We start from the raw sequence: 25,375 nt of genomic DNA on the forward strand, positions 1-25,375 counted from the left end.
AGGCAACATTTATCATCATGGAGAGTTTATTTGGATAATTTGATTTCTCCTCAAATCCCTGTTCTAAGCTTTGCTCCCCCGAAAGCAAGAGCTGACACGAAGATATGGTTAAGTAGAGCTGTTTATTTGACAACTGTTCAATAAAAATAAAATTAAAACGCTACAAAAATTCTTTAAAATCAAATTGTACAAACCATGGCTTCGATTTAATCTCGCCTCAACACAGAAAAATACAAAAGGCACTGCGTATTAGTCTGCTGAATATATATATATATAAAACATCTGAACCAAAAACAGTAAACCAGTGAAAGTCACAACACATTATTAGTAACTCCCTTCATAAAAAAAAAAAAAAAAAAAAAAAAAGCAAAAGCCATATCTGATCACCAGATGACACAATTAAATCATCTCGTGTCCTCCAAGTGCAGACGTGCTGCTCACAGAAGCTATCGAAGAATCAAGTGACCAAAATCCAAAGAAATTATTCTTCTAAAGAGAAAAATAACAGAACCAAGGAGTGTGAAAAGAAAAAAATAAACAAGGAAAACAGTGCAAAGACATACATATATATATATATTTTTTTTTTTTTAAGGAAAAGAAAATTCCGTAAAGATGATGGGATATGTGCAGGTGTCAATGAGGAGTAAGGATCTGACGCAGGCTTCTACCAACAGGCAATCAATTTAACACATTGACCCATCACCTTTTAAACCCACTCCAACACCCCTCCCTCACTCTTGAACAGTTATTTTGGTATACCAAACCTCTCACGAGTGTCTGACAGAGGCAGAGAAGGAAGAAAGTCCAACGCTGGTTATTTGCACAAGTTCACGCGCAAACAAGGACCCGAGTCTGTTGGCTTTACGGATTGTGCAAAGATGTCTCATCAGCTAAAACCTAATGTGGATGTCGTGGAGATTCACATTCATACGGATCCTTGGGATCCATTTTTTAAGTCGTGCCAAAAGCATATCTAGAGATTTCTGACCACAACTGGAACCTTTCCTTCTAAAACCCCCTGACAGGCAGGTATAACTGACAGAATTGGGGCAGACACCTCAGTCATAACACTGAAAAGAGAATAGTTAAACAAATAAGGGGCATTCCACAGGATGTGCAGGAAGAGTGCGACTAGGAGGCATAAACAAAGAAAGAAATCACTTCATCTGCTGTTTAGTAAGTTGGTTTTACGTGACACATTCTTTACCTTCCCAACCCCTCTGCGTCCACAAATCCAGCAAAATATTTTTAGGCATAATTCTGTTTGTACCTTTCTGCTGTGCAAATTCACTGTTCAAAGCTTTTTAGTAGCTAGAAAGCTAATTAAAGACACCTGACTTTTTTTTTTTTAGTACAATCTCTTTGGCATCCAGTTTCATGTCCAACTAGCTGTTATGACAAGTACAAGAGAAAATACCTCTCCACATACGAGTCAATCTGTAGCAGTCGCAGTGCTTAACAATTCCTGTTGGCATCCAGCCATCAGAATCATTCAGTCCATAAAAATCATAGGAAACCATGCTCATCAAGACCCTTCGGAGTAACTGGATTCCACTTCGCAAAAGTCTTAGGAGTGGAAATGCCTGGAAAAACAAAAGCCAGAGAATCAGTCAGAGATTTAAACCAAACAGGTGCATGTGAGGTCTTAATAAAAGTGCGCTGTGCTTTTGCATACCTGATTCTGTTCTGCTTTTGGAAGGTTCTAGTGTTTGAACATCTGTCAAAGGGTGCCCCCTCCCTTCGACATCGCTCTCCCCTGATGACGTATGGTCCTGTGCTCTCACGTACACGGCAGGCCTCTTGTGGTATTTGGCCCGGTAAGTATCTGTCATACAGTTATCCACTGAAAAGTAAGTGGTGGGAAGAACTCGATCTGTCAGAGTTTGAGAGTCTGTACCATCATCGTGTCTGGACTTTGGACTGGGTAACCTCTCGTCGCTCTCGCTGGCCGACAGATCGTTCCTCTCCTGGTCTGACGACCCCGACTTGGAGCTGGCATCTGATGAAAGCCTGTGCTCGGCAGGCGTCTCGATCCACCGCCGGAGGCTTGTGTGCGAGTGGGGAGACGAGCCATTTTTAGGTTCGCTTCGGGAGCTAAACCACTCTGGCACCTCTGGTGGTAAGGAGTGGATGCCAGATGGGTCTGTGCGACTGTTGCCAAAAGTCTTGAGAGGTAAAGGTAGAGGAAAGCTGTGAGACAGAGAGTCTGCAGGGCCAGAGCCATTCTCTTCTTGCTCCGAAAACTGTCCAACAAGGTCATCTGAGCTGTTCCACTCAGAGCTGCTGGTCTTTGCTAAGTAGGGAGGCACAGGGCTGCTGTCCACATTCTTCTCTCGCTCGTCGTCCAGGCCATTGTTCTTTTCCAAGATCCCGGGTGTGTACCGGAGGGCTCTTCTTCTGCTTGAGCGCAAAAACAGAAACATTTATATTTCACTTAAACTTGTGAAAAGTCAAGTGAAGCATTTCGCTAACAACGTGCACTGCTGAATAACCTTTTTTACCTTTGTAACAGCTGATCAGACAACATGTTGGACTCTTGGAGTTCAGGAGATTTTCTCCCTGGTTCATCTACACAAAAAAAATACATTTTCATCAGTACTTTATAACACAAGACCCTAATTTTGTAAAGTTATCACAAACAGATGGTCCAAAATAAGAGCCAGGTAGCATCTGTCACGGGTTTCCATTTGAATATTGCTACAATATCTACTTTATTTTTTTCCTGTCTCTCTCCTGCAGAGACATGTTATCTAACAGGGGTCATGGTAAGGCCTTTTGCCTGGTGCTGCGAGAGGAAGTATCAAAGCAGCTAGTCTGGCAGAGCGCCCTCAAGGCCCCAGTGTACCACTCTGACTCTCTGATCCAGCCAAAGAACATGGGCCCTCAAAGGGAATCTGGGTTCATATCCAGGCCTGTTAAGTTCGAGCCAACAGTCCTAATAAAACAATAAGGACCTTGATTGAACTCTAACTGGTTCATAAGTTCAGTCTAAAAACTAATGAATACAACAACAGACGAAAGTAACAGTCTTTTAACCTATAGGCCAAACATATCCCAGTGAGATGAGCCTGAGTTATGCTGCTAGTACTTGGGGCTGATGGTTGATTTTAGCCATGAGATCAGCACAAACACATGTTTAGAAGCAGGTCCCTGCACGGGGTCGGGTGTGGAGCTTTGCCAAGTTAGCTGGGCGTGTGTGATTTACTTGGCCTGCGCCAGACAACAGCTGACTAACAGGACAAGGAAGGGAGTGAGCGGCTGAGGACCATCTGTGATGTGTCAGCATACCCCCTCACCCCCACCCCCCACCGCTCTCTCAAAGCATTAGTGGCTAAATCCTTTGTGCTGGCATGCAATTACGCCGGGGTCAGACTCCAGACTTTACATACACTATTGCGTTTTTAAGCCGCTAAGACCATGCGACAATTCCCAATTTGATGCTGCTGCTGATTTGTGATGTTGGCAAGCAACCGTAACAATATCAGTCTTGATAACAAAAAGGGATGCAGTTGACGATGATTTTCTCTGTAGAAAATCCCCTCTCCGTCTTTAACGTCACGTGCAACAATGCAGAGAGAAAACTTGAACTTTAGCACTTAGCTGGTAAATCCTCCAGGTTCTGTGATTGATCTAATAACATTTCCAATTTTTCAACATAAACTTGAAAGTATGAATTAAAGTGCTTAAAAATGTGAACACCACAAAGAGAATGAGAAAGCATGAGAAAAAAATCAGTTTGAAAGAAAAGAAAAGGAGCTTTGAAAGTTTAAAACATTTAAACGAGGGTCATCAAGAACTGATCTGGTATCATTTTAATTTGCTGAAGTTTCGTTGACCTTTTTTGACTATTACAAAAAATAGAAAATAAATAGCACACAATGTAGCTTTAAGGCAGTCAAGTCATGATTCCAGCCTTGTGTTGTCTGATGTACTTAAAACATCTGGAACATCAATCAGAAGGGCATGCAGGTTTGCAACTCCAAGTTTCCAAGCAGGGAAACTGAACAAGAAATATCACATAAGTGAATCACAAAAAGTTGGGAAATGGCACGGCTTTTTTATGTTTCAGTGTAGCATGGTAATGGCACGGCAGTAGGTCAAAAGCCGTGGCGTACATGTGTACTCATTAGCATCATTCACTGGCTTGTTAAGTGGCATTAATGAGCCAAGCAACTGGCTCTTAACGTGCTACATCATGGACACAAATAAACAGCTATAAAAGATGTATGCAAACAGAATGTAGAAGGCATCCATGTAATGGTATAAAGGATGAAATTCAGTGACATTTAACCTTTTCTGATTGTCATGTCAGTTTGGGGTTTTTTTTTAAACTAGATCAGAAAGCATCATAGTTGACTTTTGGCAACTATGATGATGATGACAAACAGCTGTAACAGCTTCAAAAGTGTATTTCTGTAGATAACTAGTGAGGTCTGCAGAAGCCAGTAAAGGAAAAGTGAGACAAACGCATCAGGTTCAAGTGTCCGTCCAATATGCTGGCAGGCGGGCAGGACGTACGATTTCACAGCGTGTCAAAAGTTCTGTCATTAAGGTGGCAAAAAAGGCCCCGACTCGAATCTCTTTCCTAGTGCAACAAGCCATCAGAAGAACGAATATCTGCGGTAAAAATGTCAACAATGCTCCTCACAACTGCCCTCCCACACGAATGTGCTTTCCGAAAGGATTTTAGTCTTTAATGGACTAGTGGAACCTGCTCAGGCTTCTCTGAAACTGCAGCTCACGCCAGACTACCACCACTGAACTCGTGCCAAATTGACTCTGGACACATTTACTGCGGCTTGTCAATACAATTTGCAGGCAGCCAGGCGTAAATATCCCATACTGATTTCAAAAATAGCTACCAGAGAAGAGTCTTCAAAGGCCCTTTCAGGGGTTTTTTTGTTCTGTTTGTTTTTTTTAAAACAAGGTTGAGCTTTGACAGTTCACAAAGCAACATTTCAAGACATTTGTGAACTACAAGACAGCTGTGGGTACTTTTGAAATATAACCAGGCCCTGTGAAACATTACAAACAAAAGAGAGGGAGAAGGATGAGTGGATGCAGCTTGATACAGATATAATCATAATTCCTTAACAGCCTGAATGAATAAATGAGAGGATCGATGAGTGCTTGTCCTAAAATTACTAGCAATAACTAAACTAAAGCAATACTACAGTTTGTTTGTTTTTTTACATTTTGCCAGATTAAAAACTGTGTATGCCACAGTAGTCTTTGCCTCCTTGCCAGGGCTTCAGTCACATGAATCTCTCTGCATGTGCTCACAGACAAAAACAAGACCGGCGATGCTTCTGTTTCTCAACTTGCCACCCTTATGTTGTAGCTATATTTAACTCGGCAATGAACCTCAGATCATACCTGCATTTTCTTTTGGGAACTTGAAATAACTGCAGAGCTGTAAAACTGCATTTTATTTGAGCGGTGTTTGAATACCACCTTCTGACAGGTCCAGTCGTGGCATTTTCTGTCTGGCTGGGCACAGCTGGGTGGCCCCAACAAGCTCACTCATCTCCCCCTCCAATTCAGGATTAACTCAGGGTATTTCCATTGAGGGAATTAGCAAGGCATTTTTCATTTATAGTTTCTTTCGCTCCTTTTGCAGTGCTGATAGTGTGCATCAGCAAGCACATGCTAGATAAAGAATGTCAAGGGTGTCCAGGAGACAAGCCCCCTAGTGCTATTCGTGTCACCTTATCTCCCTCCCATCCTACCTAGAGGATAAAAAAAAATAAAAAAATACTGCAACTTCGCAACATGACTCATAGTTAAGACTCATCGTTTCTTTTTCCTTTTAAAACAGAAGTTCTGAGCTCTAAACCCGATTTTCACCCCAGATTTTGCATCCCTGTGAATCTAAAAGTTATTGTACTTCCTGTAGAAAGAAACCATTATTCACCGCAGTTAACAGTTGAAAAGGTCCTTGAGGTTTTTTTTTCCCTCCCCCCTACCATTTTCCATTTGTTCTTCTATTCACTGAAGGACAGCCAATTAAATAAAATTAAACTGAGCCTGGCTAGTATTTTTCCACACCAAAATAACAGTGTTGAAGGTACAAAGCTTGTTCCCCACATGGGCTCATTCTTCCTTTGAGCTCATGTAATTTCACTAGGTGCTGCATAACATAAACTTTACTCAGGAAAAAAAGGTCAGGGCCAGTCAGTCTGGAACCAGAGCGCACACTTCCATACAGTATCCCTTCAATCAGGCTGTGACCTTAACACGACTGATAGAACAATAAATCAAGGAAACTGCAGCATACTATCTTAATGTTTCAGGTCCTTACAACACATGGAAGTCTATTGGGGAGAGGAAGTATCTTCAGTATCAGGGCGGAGCCTTTGTCAGAAACTGATGCTTTCATCTATTCCCCTCTAATGTGTGACGAAAAATGTACACACATCTGGAGATTTACTTGAATAACGACAAAATACTAATTTTTCACTTAAAGCAATAGTTACTTACTAATGGAAATTGTTGAGTACAGCACGTCACTCTTCAATTCATCACTTCTTCTCTGAGGAAAGTTATCCCTAAAACACAAAAAATATAGTTATTATTTGTTTTTTTTAAAGAGCCACGAGCTCAGAGCAGATAAAGGTGGATAACAACGACTTTAGTTAGAATCTGAGTGCATAGTTGCATCTCCAAAGAGACAGTGCAGTAGCATGATTTGCATCCCAGTATGAACCCAGACATCTTATTGTAAGTGTTATGCTTTTATCTCCTCTTAGATCGATAAGATGTAATAGAGAATAAAAATAATACAATAAAAAAAAAAAAATCACAATTTCACAGTTTTAGTGGCTTCAAGCTTTAACCCAAACCAGTCACAAAAACATCTTAAATCATGTTGAAGAATTAATAATTAAGGAGACTCTTTACTAGCGTACTGTCAACAGATATGCTTAAATAATGCACCGGCTTTTGAAGAAGTCAGCTATCTGAGGCTGCCCCTGCTGAGTACAGGAGTTGTCAGCTATATGGGATCATTATCTACAAACAAGCCCTGAACTACAAATACAACAAATGACAGCCCAGGAAAATAGGATTTGTGCAACTGCCTTGTGTGCATTTATTGTTAAATGAGACCTGCTATTCTTAGATCAGTTTGTTTGTAATGTTTTATTATTTAGAAATGGCAGCACTTCCGAGACTCGAGTCCTTAAATGAGTAGGCCACGAGATGACAAAGCGCCTCTATGATGCTGTCGTCATGCAGGAAATATTGTGTCAGCTTTTTTTTCCTCTGCATCATGCTTTGCAGTGCAGAGTTTTGGTGCGTCTGGGTGATGTAAACCCAAGTGGAAGGATCTGTTTTACCTCATCAGATGCAGCTCAGGTATGGGCCGGAGGTCCTTGGAAGAAATGTTCTCTACAACGGGCGAGTCGAGATTAGCTGAGCCATTGCTCAGTCTATCACTGCTCTCATATCCAGATTCAGTTCTCTGAATCTTCCAGTTGTCACTGCGCACTTTAAGAGTTGCTGAGCCCTTTGCTCTGTCTTTGTCAGTGTGGCCCCCGCGGCTGTCCGAGTCCAGAGAGCTTCGGCTGCCACCTATTTCGTGCTTCTGCTCGTCCTCGTAGATGGTCATCAGGCTCTTTGGCTTACGTTCTTCCCGGCCTCCCCACAGATAATCTCGATCACGTGAGGGCGACTGACTATTGGGTCTCGTCTGGGGGCTGTGCTGCCTTTGTTCGTGACTTACATTCCCGCTACTTAATACGCTGTCTACATTTAGCGCTTCCCGAATTGGCTTCCAAGCTCGACCGGGCCTGCTGCGGCCGTTCTCTATATTTCCAGAAAGCCCTCTGGAGTCTTGGCTGCTGTCTGTATCGTATCCATTTGAGATCTGATCTAGTCTCCGCCTGTTATGACGACTAGTTACAATGGGCACATCAGGTAGCACTTGGTGCCTTAAACGAGAATTTTCATTGGAAGACCGGCCCCCAAGCTGCGGTGTTCGCTCAGTCCGAGTGGGACCTTTTCCTTGGCTGCTGTACAGTCGAGTCTCCAGGTACTGCTTGAAGCCATTCTCTGGAGGTGAAGCTGAGCGGGAGTAGGTCCTGTCGTGAGCTGGGTCTGAGAGAGAGAGAGCAAGAAAAAAAATTCATGCAAGAGCTTAAACTAATATATCTGTAGAGGATATTTATTAGAATTTTTTCGACTGGCATGTTGCAGGAACGATATTACAAAAGGAAAGTGTCATAAATCTCATTGCAAAAGGTAAAAATTGACTTAAACTGGCACTTCCACACAATAAGACAGGGCTGTGTTAAGAAAACAGCAGGCTAGGTGGAGAGTGAAGGAAGGGCATGATGACAATGGAGTTTCTGACATTTATGTCTGCAGCAGGCAGGAAAGTGTAAATTACAACCACAAGGAGTCGAGTTTCTTCCATGCTGTGTGCACAGAGGGCAGCCAGCTCATGCACAGACATCCATGCAGATATCGATGTCACCGGTGTGTTCCTACATAGAGTCTGGCCCATAAAGTTTTGGACAATGATACATTTTTTTTTATAAATTTGCATCTTTATATATCTACAGAACACTTTCAGACAATCAGACTGAACTCCACCGTCACTGACTTTCAATTTGAATTCAAGTGGTTCGACAAAGTATTGCATTAACTGTTTAGGAATTACAATAATTTTTGTAAACAGTCTCCTAGTATCTCTATCAAGAAGCATTTGCGTGCTTCCTATCATTCTGGCTGTAAACTTGACAGCTCGAAAAGTTTAGAATAAATTTTGAGAAAACATTTTAGGGGTGTCGAGTGGAGTCATGTTAATAATCCATTAAAATTTGTCTTGCATCCACTGAGGTCTTCAAGGACAACATAATTTATTGGTCGAAAATGGACAACAAAAACCTTACAACTCAGAAACTATGAATCCTACAAGTGTGCGTTGTATTGTTAACATATGCAAAGATCTTTATACAAATTTAAAAGATGTGACTTTGGACCTCTGGCCTGTCCTTCAAGGGCAATAGATGGATGTGAAAGTCACAGTGACAATAGTGCTGTATGTCTCTTATTGTTTGCATTAACATATAGACATATGGGAATTCTAAATGCCACATTATTTTGGACCTTAGGCCACTTCTTCAAGGTCAGGTAGGGTCAAACTTTCATTAAATGGATTCTAAATATCACATTTAGTTTGAATCCAAATATCATGTCACTTTTAACCTTTAACATCAGTTTTATATTTCACATTTGTCTTTCTTTCAAGTTGATCCCAAATGTGTTTTTACTGTACTTTTAAAAAGAACACAAAAAAGAAAATAAGTATATACAAAATACAATACTATTACCTTAAAATTAAATGCTGCCCAGAGAGTGAGCAGCCTTGGCGGAGGTTTGCGCTCTCTGAATACTTCTTGTTATTGGGCTGGATTACAAATTTTTCATGTTTTCCTTTCACAACGTTGATACTTAAGTCTTCTCCTACATTTTTAAGCAAAATCTGGTACTTTTTACATAAAACAAAAACTAGTGTCATGCAAATTTAGATTGCAAGGATCATCTGTTAAATGCATTCCCCTAACCTAAAGCTGGCAGCTAAAGGCTCCCTGCCTTGTACGGGAGTCATCATCTAAATGACGGGTAAACCTGATCCTTTTTTCAGCGTACAAAAATGAAATTTTATTCTTCACATAAAACTGTCATTCTTGGGAATAAGCCTGCAAGAGATGGAGTCCCCTGCTTTGGATTTTGCTGACTGTGTGGCACAGTTAAATCACTTTAAACAGAGCTGTCTACAGTTTTGCTCACATATACACCACGATACCGGCCTGTTTTAAAAATTTTCTGCTGCCACCTCAATAATGTCAAATGTACACATGACTGTGAATCATTTTGGGAGAAGGGCAAGATGTTTAAATCTATACGGTTAAAGATCATGGAAAAATTCCTCAGGCTACTGAGGAAGTTGATTGAGCTTTTCCTGTTTCGTATCGTCGAGAGTCTGAGAATGAGCTATGATACGGTTAATTTATACCTCTAGAATCGCCATTCATCACAACAATGACACTAACTAGGCTGCCTTAACCTGGTGCATTTATTCATAAAGGGATGCAAGCTCTGTGCTAACACAGGCTACCGCTGTTGTCATGGTGGATTTGGTGTATTATATTGTGCTTGATAATCCCCCCCACACACTGACACTTAATGAAAGCAATGATATGCTGAAGGAGTATTAAAGTAACCTATATTAATCAGCATACTCATTAAGGCACACTGACTTAATTTGTGAGAAAAGTTTGTGCAGAAATACATTTTGGAATCAAATTTAAACCTTAGAATAAAAAAAATTAAAAAATTAAAATCAGCATTTGTTGCTCTTTGGTTTGATCTGCTTAGTTTCTGGTGTGTTTAATAATATTGGTGAAGACTACAGGACTACAGGGATCAAGGCAGGCACCAACAGACGTCAGCACCTAATCCCCTTTCTAACACATTGCTCCCAAACAGAGGGTGATATAAGGGAGGGGGAAGGCTGGGCTTTTGTAAAGCAACACCTGGCAATTCTGTGTATGTGCAGTTTTGCAGTCTGTATAGAGCAACCCACCTCTGTAGCGTGACTCCACCCTGTGTTGACCAGTCCTATCAGGCTCTCTTCGGGGTGAATGCGCCCTACGCATCTCTCCTGCTTTCTGGGCAACTTCTCGAGAAATCTCCCTAAGGCGGCTCTTGTGATTGCTTTTCACTAAGAAACAAGAAAAGACAAGAAAGGTATTTGAGACATTTTTTCCCCCCTCACTGTGTGACGAGGTTATATAGCCAGCACTTGAATAACGCTGACCCTTAAAAGAAATAAAAATAAAGTAGCGACGGGGCATTTGCTGAATCAGGTGGAGATTCCCACCATTAAAGTATTTTTATCCCCGTGTGCATAGATACATCTATCACCGCTACATCCTTTTCCTTGTCGCTCTTCGTCCCCGGCACCCCCGAGGCACTGAGAAGCTGCTGAGTGTGTAGACACAGGCGAACTTTACGGCACATTGCTGTGCTGATGGGAGAGGAAAGGCAGCGGGGAGGAAACACGGCCATGCAGAGGCTGGCGCTGCATCTCTGGCCCCACACTTTCTTTAAAGCAACGATTGGTCCTGGAATAATGCTGTTAACCATGTGAGATTTTAAAAGGAAGCGAGCGAGGACGAGGTGGCATCTCAGAAAAACAGAACAAAAAGGAAACAAAACATTCATATCATTCCAGATTTTTTATTCGTTTAATAAAAAGAAAAGAAAAGAAAAAAAAAGCGGCGGATGTTTTTGAGATTCCACACATTCCGCAAAGCAGGAAGTGTAGCAGTTTAACCACACGATGAATCAGTTTGATAAATTTGACTCTGCTACTCCTTAAAACTGCAGCAGCTGCTGACATTTCATTGTCTTGCAGCATCCCCTCCCATAGTGATCTGTTCAAGGACACGAACAACTTCATACCAGCAGAATGTACAAGGATATCAAAGAAGACGCCGTTAAATCGCATAAATAACTCCTCTTCTCAATTCACTCTCCCCTCTGCTTGCAATTAAGCATGTGCATAATGACCTCTCTCTCTCCTCACTAAGGGTCTCTAATCCCTTCTGTATTACTAGCATGGCCAGATTTAGTTTCGGAGCAAAGACATTTAATTATCTCTTCCGCTAGCTGCTGTTCCAGATCTGTGCTTGTCACCACTCTCCGAGGACAAAATATTTATGAATTAAGGAGTCTTTTCAAGGCTGAAAAACTGCCACACAACATGACTCACCTCTCTGTTTGCATCTCTTCTTATTCACATCAAAACATTTGTGTGTAAACCATAAACTAGGTTTACACAGGTTACATAGCAAAGTGTAGCAGTTTGTAGCAGGTTGGTTTGCGCTGCTAATAATTTGATTTAATTTGTAATAGAGGCAAAAATGAAATTAAAAAAAAAAAAAAAAAAAAGCTGCTTAATCCCTCCATATTCGTTCCCCCCCTTTACCTGTTCCCCGTCCTCCACTGGTCTGAGTGCTGCCCCTGCTGAGGATTGAAGGGGTTTTCTTGAAAAGATCCTGGCCCAGCAGAGCATTCAGGTTCTCTCTGGTGAGGTCCAGTTTTCTGGGGGAGACTGAAACTTGGGACTCAGTGACTAGAAAGAAAGGAAAAATGTTTTAAAGGTAAGGCCATGCATGTAGGCGTGTCCTTCCCATGAAGAAAAAAAAAATCCTGTTGAGTGAAGATCAATAAAAAAAAAAACAAAAAACTAATTTTACCTGAAACTACAACACAGAATTCAATTACAAGATCCACACTGTGTACTACTTCTTGATTTTTGGAGGATGATCCAGTTTAGTCGGGCGCCCTGTCAGCTCTGACGGACAGTGAGCGCTTGCCACAGCCTGGACCTGGGGCACAGCCAGCGTGGAGGGCTGGAGGAGGGTCTTTAAAAGGGATAAAAACCTCCCCAACCACACAAATCCAGGGATATGTAATCCCAACAGGAGAGATGTTCAGCTGTTCACATCAGCAGCGGCAAAGGCAAACAGTGCATTTGATTTGGGAGGTTTTTTTCCTTATTTTCCCCCCCCGACTTCTGATTTAAATTTTACATTTTAATTTTGTTACTTTAATGTACTCGGAGGGAGTATGGAAATTTTTCAACTAAACAGCCGGCTGTGTGAGAATTTTAAGTAGTAAAAAAAATTTAAAAAATACATTTCCATGAAAGATTTAGTGCTCAACTCAAGCTAAAGGTTTACAGAGGCAAATAAGCCACACTTCAAACCCCACAGCAAACATTCACCTCAAACTTGAGACTACATTTGCATTTCAAAACAAACCACTCGGAAAACTTTGGCTACACTTTGCCATTCGACCAGGCGGTAGTAGTAACATTCAGATTTTCTTTTTCTTGGCCTCCAACACTGCACTAAAAAGACAGGCATCTGCACCAATCAGCTTCACTTTAATGGCTGCTTGTTTTTTTTAATGGTGGGACATTATAATCAAATGGGGCATTTGGGATGTGACACCACATAATGAATGCTGAGAAAAAGACAGTTGGAATATCAAAGAGAAACACACAGGGGAGTTTGGATGGTGTCATTTCCACAAAAAGACACTCAATCAACAACATCATCACACCTGATATAAAACTGCTATGACGAGGCTTTTAAATGCCAGCATGATGACCTCTGAGGTTATTTTTAAAACATCGTACCTTGCGCTTCTCCATTAACGGGGTTCTTGCTGTGGGACTGGCTGCTGTTTTGTTTTGAGGCATCTTCTGTGGCGATAGCGCTCCCATTTTGATTGGCATAAAAAAGAAGAAGAGGCTGGAAGTGACCTTTGATACATTTACTGACGACATCTTTCCACCGGGAGCCGATCTGCACCAGGAAACAAAGAAGAAAAGAAGAAAAAAGCAGGGTCAATTAACACATTTTAGCATACCGTATAATACTATACCTTCATGTGTGATAGCACAAAGTGAACCAACATGCATTCAAGGGTATAAATATATATAAAATTCACATGCAACTTCAGACTATGTGTGACAAAATGGGGTGTAGCTTTAATTTGTGAGTGAATATAACACACTAAGGCCAAAGCACACAATCACATTAGCAAAGCTGTGTAAGGTGCGCGTCTCTCCACAAAGGTACCACAAAGGCAGGCTGCAGGCTAACAGATGCTTCTGTGCTCCTTAATTAAGCAAATGACGGGGGTAGAGGGAGGGGGGAGAAAGAGAAAGCAGGTGTGGAAGAGATGGCAAAACAAGGTAAAGAGCAACCAATTCAAAGGAACACAGACAGAGGGGGAAAGGATTTTGACTTGGGGAATGTGCACATATACAATATAGAGGAGGAAGACAAGCCGTGATTGACAAAGCATGTTAGATCAAGGCAAAACAGAGACACATCTGTGTGATTTTTGGATCCTCTTTTCAATGGTGAGGCACAACATTTTTTATCTGAAAGGGCCAAAGACATGTTAAGGGTTAAGACTCTTGGCCAAATCTGCCTTTCTGTTACAGCTTTTTCTCTTAAAGTCTATTTTTTTGCCCTCCAGTTTTCAGAAAATCTTTAAATGAATGTTAAAGCAGATATATCTGTGAGCTTCAAAACAATCTCCAACCTCTTCAGCTAAAACCAGTAAAGCTTTATCTGTTGCTAATGTTACATATCATTTACCACTAGTGCATTAACATCGGCCATGTTCTGATTAATGCAAGTGTCTTTAAGCTACCCATGACCCACCATCCGATCAGAACAGCTAGTGAGTTACTGCACTTAGGATTTTGTGCAATTTTATTTCATGCAATGGAAACACAGTAATTGGGCTACACTGCAGCAGTCATTAAGGGGCTGGGACTTGGGGAGTCACAGAAACACTGGCAAGTTTCATTCCAGGTATGGACTTGGCAGGCGCAGAGTACTCTAGCTCCTCCATCTCAGTTGGGAGGGGTTGCACACGCAGCACAAGCTGCTGATGGATTGACACAGAGCCAGCCGGCCGCTGCACCACAGTCCCCGTGAAAATTGTGAGGATGTGAGACAGAAGGCATGCTTGCATGTACACACCATGAAAATAAATCCAACATTAACGGGAAAAAACAACTAAAGGATGATAGGATTCAAAAGTGAGTGTGCACAAACAAACTACCAGAACACAGACACACAAAACCCACTTTCTACATCATGCACACTACACATTGTAACGCAGCATTGTCACATCTCCTTAAACTTTACCCAGCTTCATAAAAAAAAATAAAAACGTCTTTATTAGCTATCTGTGCTTTACTACTGCAGTGCTCTGAGACTACAGAGTAGAGTGTTTGCAGTAGAAATCAGGCAGGAAGTTGGGAGTTTGGCTGACTCCTCGCTGCCATAAAGGCTCATCAAACCAGAGGCTCATGAAGCGCAATCAATGTGGTCCTTATTGGACGATAAAAAGTCTTTGTAACAGAGATAAGAGACTGAACATTCGGTCTCGTCTGTAGCAGCTTCTGCTTATCTGTTCAGTGATAACATGAATCCCAAACTCGGATTTTTTTCTTCTTTAGAAAAAGCTTGCACTAATTCTATTCTAACATCTAAAAATACCACAAGGAAGGGAAAAAAAAGACTTTTCATATGTGTGCTGTACAACTTCCTTGCTATTATAATAAATATGTTTCTTATTTTCACATGTGACTCATTTAACATGACTTGAGCACTAGTGCACGCTCTCTCACCTCTTTGACTGTTGCGTCATCAAAGAAGACCCATTTGGCAGATTTGGTGTGGAAGGTGAAGGCACAGTAGTGACGGCTGGAGTAGCAGATCATTCCCACGAGCATCAGCTCTCCCTTTTTGGCATGCTCATCTGTCACCCTGTAGAAGAGCTGTGTATACACACACACACACACACACACACACACACACACACACACACACACAAATGCATCAATTACACAGTTAAATCACCACCAAAGTAATTTGGAAGGCAGCTAAATGATGCAGAGAGCTAGCAGCGTCAGTTACTCCATTTGTTTACAGATTAAGGTCTGAGGGAATGAACTAGCATTGATTCGGTAATCAGTACAAGTAAAGGCTGGTTTGAATCACTGCAGGGGCAGCATATCTTTCCATCCTGGCTACAGGGGTAACCTAGTACTATGCTGTGTTATTTTCAAATGATACAAAGTGTGACTTGTTTGTCCCTCCCATGATTCTTGTACAGCCAGTTCTCCGGCTCTCACTCACTCACACAAACAATGGATTTCAAAGCAAATGATGGTGGCAGTAAGCTCCCTTTTAACGCCCAATAAAGTCACATGAAATGTGACTCCCCAATGAATAAAAGCCTTTGTGGCACATTAGCGGGTGGGTGAGACTGAAAATTCTTCCCATGTTCTAATTTTGTCTGAGTCGTAAAACGAGTGGCTGAAACGCTTCAATCCAAAATAAAAAGATAAATAAATAAATCAAAGTTATGTAAGGTGTAATTCGTATGAGCACGTCCTCACATCAACTCCACTGATCGACTCTGGCTTGTGGAACTCATCCACGTGTGTTGGATGTAAACACTAACAAGCACATATTAAGTAATGTGTCACTATAGTTTATGTTTACTGTGAACATGGCTGAAAATGATCTATGTACATAAACAGAAAGCAGACTTTTATGAGAAAAAAAAGACAACATCACTCCAGCTGTGCATACTTGTGATTAAGAATATATGAATATAAATTAAAAAACATAAAAACAAAAACAAAGTTGTGCTGAACCCCCCCCATCTCAGTGGTATCCATTTAGTTGACATGTTCGCTTAGGAAGGGATCCACGCACACACACAGACACACAAAGATGAGAGGAGGGGCTTTTTGACAAGCTGACCAAGGCCAGCAGGGGCTTTTTGATCAGTGGCATGGGCCAACTGGGCATTGGGAGTTGACGGCTTACGCAACTACCCCGATTTACAGAGAAATAAATCCCTACTTTATTTCCCACATATGTTGAATTGCACAAAAAAAAAAAACAACAACAACAACAACATCAAAACAGCAGGGCAAGAGGCACTGCTTGTGTAACAGTTGTATAAATAATAATTCACAAATATACTGACACATTCAATAAAATCTCTGAATACTCAGATTAATCCAGTAAAACGTCATAATGTGTAGGATATAGAAACTAATGCATGAGATTGCTCACCGAGGAAAGATTGAGAACAGGCCCTAGTGAGCGGATAACATCCTCAGTGAGGTCCGACTGGTCGGAGTCCCACACAAAGCCTATGGTGACAATTTCTGGGGAGTTCATGAGGACTCGTCTGATCCTGATCTTCTGGCCACAGTTGCTCTGGCAAAAAGAGAGAGAGACGCATAGATAAAGACAACAAAAACAAGTTCAGCTGGTTAGAAAGTAGCCTACGACCACAAAAAGCCCCCAAGAAAATGTACTAATTGGAAAGAGTGCCCTTAAATCACACATTTTACTGAAAAAAATGATTAATTTTGCTGGTTAAATAAGGCAAGATAAGATTTTTTTTGTACTAGAAGGTTTGTAATTTAAATGCTATCGAGTTACACGCAACCAGTTTGAGCCAAAGAATCATGGCATCTGGCCAAATGTGTCAAACGATGCTAAGACTGAATAATGTTGACATTTTAACTTTCTTATAATCTTTCTCACACTTCAGTAATGGCCAATTTATGAAATATGATATGTACTGGGTGTACTAAGTAGCAGCGAGGCCAGTCAACAAAGTTGATGTTTTCCAGATTGCTCTTTCACGCAACATCAATGTCATTTTTGGGTGTAAATGCTTCAGTAAAACTCTGGAAGGGTCACTTACTGGACAGTTACGAAGGTCCCCGATCGTACTCGCTGCTTTTAACACGTCCCCAAAAGACTCATCTCTCCGCTGAGGCGTCTGTTGACTGAGAAAGAAGGCAGTGTAAACAGCACATTGTCAGCAGAACTATAGGAAAGAACAAGCAGAGACAAATAAAGATAAGGCACGCTCAGAGACAAACACACTTTTGAAATGCCGCAGTCAGCAAAAGAAATCAGAGTTCTGACCTTGTGATAATTGAAAGAGAGTGTGGAGCAAGACAAATGACAAAAGGGTGCTAAAGGAGGTTACATACTGTCTTTGGCTTACCAGAGTGCGGTGGTGGAGACATAATGCACCAGCTCTGTAAACGGCAGTGGGTCAGAAGATGCCCCACAGCTACGGCACACACACTGCAGAAGAGAGAGGAGAGAGTGACCAACGTGGGCGACAAACAAAAGGATAGAAGTTACCAACAAATTAACGAAATAATAAGTGCACATGTGATTTCGCAAACGTAAGCACTGCATATGACTGGTTAGCATATCAGAGAGTCACTTTCCAGAAATGGGACAAAACCAGTTCTTTGATTTTTGGCTTATTTCCCTGTGATCACATATAAACTCCGAGCTCTCCAGTATCCTTTTAAGTCAGACAACTGACATTATCAGGCGTACGATTTCAGGCCTCTGTTTGAGGGAGGCAATGCTCATTTGGGCCTTTATAATATTTGCAGGATAGGGTGCCCTGAAGTCGAGGTGGAACCAAATCCACCGACTCTGCTCCTGAGGGATTTAGTCCAAAGGCGTATTATTTGTTAGATTCACAGATAGAACTGGTTCGGGACAGAGACAGTGATGGGCATCAGAGCCACGGGGAAGAGTCTTGTGTTTGTGTGTCTGTGTTGCGCCGAGGTGGAATTTATGTGTACTCTCCTGACCAGAAACACCCTCTATATTTCACTGGGGGCGAGCCAGTATCAAAACATGACTGATTGGATTTCTATTGTCTCAGACGGTGATTAATACCTGTGTGCGCATGTCGCTTAATCCTAACACTGTCTAGTGTGTCTGGCTTTTCCACTCAACACAGTAGAGACTGTGCAAACAAAGATTAAACAAACTAAAACACACACACACACACAAAGTGAAGACACAAAATTAATATAACCAACTCGTGCTTAGATAAGCCAGAATAAACAAGCAAGCTTCCAGGGAATATAATATTTATTATTACTTCCTAGCCTCTTACTGACCTGTTCATAAAGTGACATGGCGAACTTCTGATGTGTGATGCAAGAGTTTGAAGTGCAGGCATCTGTCTCCTCAGGCACAATGTGCAGGTGGATCCTCTCCAGTATGTTTTCCTGTGACAGGACAGGAAAACTGTCAGGTATGGGGCTGGTGGTGGTGAGGGGGAACATTCCACACAGCCTATAGTTTCTCTCCAATTCAGCGATTTCCAAGACAAAGATTGCAGTGTAATAAAATATACGGCCCATATTATACAGAAACTTCAATTTTAGCAGTCGTGTTGTAAACCTTGCAGCAGAAGGAGCACGTTAAAAGAAGAAGCTCCACTCCGTTTTAGCTCCTTCCTGGTTCTAACGCTTGTGAGTTTATGAAATATTAAGGCTGTGAGGTAGGCCTGCAAAGGTTACAGGCTATACTTCACAGGCTGTTAATCTGACACTAGCCAACTCCTCACATAAATTCTCTGCCAGCACACTGCTGCCAATGCTTTAGAGAGAAAACGCTCAAGGGCAAAGATCTGCGCGGTATTAAGAAATGGTACGTCCACATGAGACAAAGAAAACTTTGGAATTTCAGTTTAACAATCCCTCTTCTGAAAAAGCAGGGACATGATTTAAAACGTAGATAAAAATCTGCAGATCATTTAAATGATGTAAAGCAGTCAAATGCAAAACATCAAACGTTGTAACTATGAAAACATGAAAATATTTTGAATAAGATACCAACAGTTCAGATAGAGCATCATATCTTTTAACAACACCCTGTACATGTTTGGGAACTAAGGAGAGCAACTGCTGTAGCAGATGAAAGCCAAGGGAAAAAAAAGAAAAACCAAGAAGGGGGTTTTGCATTTTGGCTTGACACTGGCTTTAAGCTTCTAAAGAGTTCAGGGCCTCCTTTGTCTTTCCGTTTCATAACGTACCAAATATTTTTAATGGGAACATGTTTGGCCTCAAGACAAGCCACTCTATTAACCAGACTCTTTTACCACTAGAAAAAGCACAAGTGGTGGTTTTTGTGCTGCTGAAATAAGTTAACGAGTCTCTGAGAAAGACGTCTGGATGGCAGCATGTTACATTTCGTTAGTATGTGCACTGATGACCCCCGTGTGATCACAGATGCTGACTAACTCTGAACCACGTGCTGATAATAAGCCCAACAATCATCCTTTTTAGTCCTCATAATGCATCCATAAAAATATTTTTAAATTAGAGAAATTTATTGGAATTCTCAAAAACTTTTAATTACTTACACAAAAGTGGACATACTCCTTTACATATCTACTTCTGTAAGTGTTTCTGGGATCTCCCCCCCTCAGCCAGCCAACTTTGTAGTTAGTTGAAATACAAAATAGCAGGTAGAACATCTCGTAACGGAATAGTTTGCCAACTATTTTTCAGACAACTGCCCATGTGCCATTTTTTCTTAACTATTCATATAGTTTATATGGTTTTCTACATAACACCTCATCATGTGGTAGGTTGATCTGTAACTTATAGGAGAAGCAAAGTGACAAAAATCACACTTGTACAGCCCAATGTGCACGAGTACACTCATCCCCCCGTTGTATTCGCCAGAAGTTAGATTCCCTCTTTTGTTTATTCCATTTCTGTGTAATTGCACTTCCTAAATAGATAAACAACCGTTGCGTGGGGAGGGGAACAAAAAAATAAATAAATCAGGATACATCTGTGCCATTTTGGTGTACAGTTTACAGGCACAAGATATCAACATTGTAAGAGAAAAAAATTCACTAACCAAACGTGATTGACAAAGTAAAACTTTTTAAACAAATTAAAAGCAGGGTAACAGGACCTTTCCTTTTTGGCTGGAGTCATAGTAAAACTGGGACAAAAATAATTAGACTAGTTGAAAATATTTTTTTAAAGTGGTAAAAGAGCAGAAAAACTGAAAGCAATATGCTAGAACGATAAAGACCATATGAAAGTGATTCTTCAAAAGCTCATGTGCCATACTATGGCAGCAGATAAAAAAAGCGGTTCAAACACAACTCTGGTACTTATATAAGCTGTCATGATGATATTCAGCGCCTATGTGGCTGGGGTTGATGGGAGGGACAGAAGCTGTTTCAGTGACCTCGCCGAACAGTTTCATGGCAGTGCTTCGCTTGAGCTGTGCGGCAGGATAACACACAAACATACACGAATCCCTCCCGCCATAGTGTTGCCACAGGAACTTACAAAGCACTCTGCGGCATCATCCATGAAGCCCAGCTGGAAGCGCTGCTCGTCCTTAAAGGTCTCCGCCAAGGCGTGACGCAGGTTGTCAGAGGGCAGGGCTCGCTCCCGACTGTGCTGGAACTGGGTGAAAATACCCTGAAGAAGAGAGCAAGAACTTGTTTACACCCTGACAACGGCATATTGTGTTTACAGAAAGCATTTGTGTCACATTTACCGCTCAATGCACAGTCTGAATATGAGAGCAGATGCTCTACACATTCATGCTGACAAACAGGAGCTGCACGGTTACTTTAAAGTGTCAGCTCTTATTAAATAGGCTTATGATCGCATCTTACCTTTAATGCACAAAAAATGCACGACTCTCCCAGACAGAAGTGTCCAGGCAGCTGCCTCAAGCTGCGTCTGAAGATGTCCAGATGCCATAGTACCTACACAAGGGATAGAGCAGAAGCTCGTGAGGCTGCCCTTACACCATAAGATGTTGGGCATATCTCTTACTTACAAGATAAAGCAGTCAAGCAAACACATTCATATGCACTTCAAATATATAGATTTTCTGTACCAATCTGCCTATTTACAAAATAATCATTAAGAAAAGATTCACATTTTTCCCCCCATTATGAAACTTAACATCTTTTTAGTTGCTCATAACATGCAGGCATGCTACAATAATAAACTCTCCAAGGTCATAACAACGAGGAGTGGGTGAGAGAACAACTCCCTCACAGAAACAAAGCCGAAAGTAATGATCATCTTCGACCAGCTCATCGGTTGTCTCACACACCCTCTGAGTAAGACCGTCCGATGCTGACCTCACTGCGCGTTGGCTGATATAATGAACTAACTCACCAGCCAGTACCCCACAAGAAAAAAAACAAAACTAACCATCCAGAATGAATAAATAGCTGGGAAGCTCTGACAAATACAGACAGTGACTAAGCTTTGCAATTTCCAAATAAATAATGGTTATTTTTTCAAGAGGGTGGAACATGTTCCCAGAGGGGGGCTGCAATAAATAAAGTTATACAAGCAGCAAATAAATTGAAGAAGTTTGGAGGACCGGTTAGAAGCAGTGACCGCCATTTTTGTGCAGTTTTTACATAAAAATGTTCATGAGGTGTCAACAAACCTGCACAGCACTGTTGAGGAAACAGCTGTTCTGGCCAGGCTCGTTGAGCAGTCCTTTGGTGGGGGCCAGAGACAGCATGCTCCCCGGCTGGTAGGATTTCCCCAGATTGCCCCCTGGCTTCCTGAAGAACTTGACCCATGCCATTGGTTAGTAGGGTTGCCTTAGTACAGGTGAAATAGTCAGATGACACGGTGGGTGGATGCTTAGATCAGATCCCCGGAGCCCTGAAGAAGCAGCTGTCCAACAGTCTGAAGCTAAGTTATTCCACAAGCTGCAGCGGCTGCTCTGCTATACATGGGAGTCCAGTCTATGTCTGCAGCTCAAGGAAAAGGTCCTTATATCGTGCCAATTACTTAAAAATCTTCTGTATTAAAAATTGAAAAATAAACACACATGTGCGCACAAACGCACACATACACACAAAAAAAAATTACAATCCAACTCTTCTTTTTGGCCGGCCTTTGTTAACCAGTGATCTAATATGATGCATTCTCAACACGAAGGGACGCATTTCAAACATCTTGTGCTGTTTGTGGTCAAAACTTCATAACAGCTTCAGAACAAATTGTTGACACCTATAAGAAAATCCTGCCACATGGTCCTGGCGACTCTTCCCTTGTTCCCGCTCAGAAGTTCACACGTCGAAAGGTTAGACAGCAAACACGACCGGGCTGTGTAAGAAAAAACAAAAAGAGAACTAGATTTAAAAACACGTTAACAGCTAATGTGGTTTGCTGCTTTTTATCCATTATGCCTTGCTGCTTTAACATACATTTAACACTACTGCACTGGATGAGTGATTCAAAACAATACCACAGGAAGTCACTTGTGAAATTTCAGTCGTGTACCTCCAAATTGAGGTCAAACCTGACTGTTTATACATGTCAGGAAAGCTTATATATTAACTTTTACAGCCACCCTTTGCACTGGAGGCGTGTCAAACTAAAGATGGCACTAACTTTGGTTTCACATTAACATTCAGACAAATTTATTATTTCCTAAACAATACAGACAGAGAGCCAACACACACGTAGGAGTTACAGCTCACTAGGCTGCAGCCTGTACTTCATTTAAAAGGCAGAAAAATTAAGAATTATGAATTTTCAAATTTTCTACAGTATAGACAAAAGAAAGACACTTAAAAGAAAAAGAAAAAAGGGAGGGGCGATGGTGACAATTGTGCAAAGAGCTATCATCAGACAGGAAGCGAGCTTAGAGGAAACACTGGATTTTTTCCCCCCCCTCTAATACTGACGCAGAACATCACTTCCCCAGTATGTATCACTTTCACTGGAGGGGATTAACTCTTGTCAGTATCAGTTAATTGGTTAATGTTTCATCCAATTAATAATCCAACATCATATTAAATAGAAAAAAATAAGGGACCAGAATCCAAAGCAACAGATCAGTTTAATTTGCCATCTTGTTACTGGACTTTAATTAAGGTCCTCAATTTACACGGTAATTTGAAACCAGAAAACTACTTCCCTTTCTCTACTCAACATAATCGAACAATAGTTAAAAGACCCATCTGAATAAATTCTGCGTACTTCTCTACTTCTGACTTCTCACTATGGGATGCAGTGGTACCTCTGTTGAAATAGAAGCATACAAAGATTGTGGCATTATTTGCAAACACCAATCACAACTTTCACTTTATAAATGCTAAAAATACATATGGGGAGAGAGGCCTGAAAAAGCAGTTCTAAAGACGTGGCTGTACATCAATCAGCACCGAGACACACGGTCTAAAACTGGAGGACTCTCCCGTAGAGCAGGCAGCCAGCAAAGCTCAAACTCAGCTCAACTTGCAATCCTGTTATTTTGGCAAAACAGCAGAAATTTCTACAAAGCTTACATTTTTGCTCATGTGTCAACAAAAAGAAAACCAGTGAATGGGTTTATGGGCTTTTCCACATGTCTGGGATAAATAGCATCATGATTGGAGGACCCAAAAACCTCTTTTTCAGTCTGAAGCATAGTGGAGGCACGGTGGACTTACGTTTCTATCTTAGGAAGGATATAAAGATTTTATTTATTTGATTTTGTATTTTTAAAGAGAGAGATAATGTCGATAACCTGACGCTTATGCATGTAAGAAGCTGGAGAAATATAAGAATATATAGTGTACTGCAAACACAAACAAGTAAATTTATAATTAAATGGTGGAAAAAGAAAGAAAACATGTTTTGGAATAACCATGTGAAAGGCCTTGATCAGGAGGACAAATGGTCTAAAATTCCTTCACATGGTTGTGTAAGTTTAGCAGCAGCAATATTAATAACCGAGTCTGGTGCTACCAAAAGGTTCTATTAACTAGAACTACTTTACTTTTTTCAGCTTGCACCGCCAGTTATTAGTGTGTCCAATAAAGACACACACAAAAATTCAACTGTTTGTGTGATAATTAGTTCAGTCATACCGTGCTTGTCTAGAATTATGACTTTAAACCAGACCAACTTTAATTAGCAACTCAGTTATCCTGATAAATTTTCATAATCTCTTTATTGCAACTGTGTGAACCTGAAGTGAAATAAATAGTTTGAAATGAATTTTAAACAACGTGGGCGGCTGTAACTCCAGAGGAGAGCTCAGTCTGAAACTGCTAGTCAGCTATTTGTGGCCTGACATTTCTAAAAACCCATATAATGCTGCTCCAAGTTTCTATTCCATCCCATTTTTTTCTTACTTTGTCTGGCCCCGTCACGCTTTTTATAAAATCAGCTACAAAGAAAGACTGCCCTGACCTATTTTTTTTTCCACCATGAGTTGAGCTGTAGTGAGCATTTTAACAAACAATTGAAGATGCAATAAACTGAGCTACACCAAAAAATCTGGAGGGAAAGTGCATCTTGGCCGGAACACATTCATCCAGCAAACCTCTTAAAAGTGTCTGTGTTTATGCTGAACAAGTCAGTGGGGGGTGTTAATATCAGTGAATGGCCAAAGAGGTCAGCATACAGTCAAAACCTTTCAGTTGTGATGTCTTTATTGGGATTTTCACATGGTAGCATTTTAAATGGTAACAGGACATGTCCTTGTAACTTTACATATCTCACATTGTTCTCATTGTTCCAGTACCAAAAAGTACAAAGAAGCAACAATGTGCAACAGTGACTCATCCAATTTTAGTCCCCAAGACCCAAAAAATAGTCGCAAAGAATAAACCTCAAACATTTTGTTATTCAGAGTAAGAAGAAGAAGAAAAACCTGCCCTACTTAGAACAAACAATGAAACTTCCCTCTTGTGACAGTCGCCAGAACCACTGAAAAGTTTCGGCTGAAACTTGCAGGACAACATTGCCATCGTGGTATTTTAGGAATCCTCGATGTATGATGACATTGCAACAACGCAGTTCGATGCAGAATCTAAGGTTGTAAGCTGCAGTTTTGTATTTTACAGTCATCTTCACATGCTCTGACTAAATGCACAAATGTCTCTGCCGTTGTACTTTGCAACTGGGCTCCTTGGCAAC

General features: G+C 41.1%; 1 protein-coding gene across 1 annotated transcript in view; it reads right to left on the minus strand.

The window, feature by feature from the left end:
- Window positions 1-760: 760 nt before the first annotated feature.
- usp53a (ubiquitin specific peptidase 53a) overlaps window positions 761-25,375 on the minus strand; it is a 30,335-nt gene continuing 5,720 nt past the window's right edge. The window contains exons 2-17 of the mRNA XM_085349631.1: window positions 21,900-22,570; window positions 21,106-21,198; window positions 20,771-20,905; window positions 18,572-18,682; window positions 17,647-17,729; window positions 17,338-17,422; window positions 16,695-16,841; window positions 15,233-15,382; window positions 13,217-13,385; window positions 11,999-12,145; window positions 10,592-10,729; window positions 7,338-8,097; window positions 6,481-6,548; window positions 2,502-2,568; window positions 1,676-2,400; window positions 761-1,583 (exon numbers count right to left, since the gene is read on the minus strand). Of these exons, the coding sequence (XP_085205757.1) occupies window positions 1,507-1,583; window positions 1,676-2,400; window positions 2,502-2,568; window positions 6,481-6,548; window positions 7,338-8,097; window positions 10,592-10,729; window positions 11,999-12,145; window positions 13,217-13,385; window positions 15,233-15,382; window positions 16,695-16,841; window positions 17,338-17,422; window positions 17,647-17,729; window positions 18,572-18,682; window positions 20,771-20,905; window positions 21,106-21,198; window positions 21,900-22,043 (3,099 nt within the window). The 5' untranslated portion in view covers window positions 22,044-22,570 and the 3' untranslated portion in view covers window positions 761-1,506. The remainder of the gene's footprint in view (window positions 1,584-1,675; window positions 2,401-2,501; window positions 2,569-6,480; window positions 6,549-7,337; window positions 8,098-10,591; window positions 10,730-11,998; window positions 12,146-13,216; window positions 13,386-15,232; window positions 15,383-16,694; window positions 16,842-17,337; window positions 17,423-17,646; window positions 17,730-18,571; window positions 18,683-20,770; window positions 20,906-21,105; window positions 21,199-21,899; window positions 22,571-25,375) is intronic.

The sequence above is a fragment of the Diplotaxodon limnothrissa genome, linkage group LG3 (assembly GCF_057381915.1).
Source record: "Diplotaxodon limnothrissa isolate DT_005_m linkage group LG3, D_limnothrissa_male_GT1.1, whole genome shotgun sequence".
Taxonomy (NCBI): Eukaryota; Metazoa; Chordata; class Actinopteri; order Cichliformes; family Cichlidae; genus Diplotaxodon; species Diplotaxodon limnothrissa.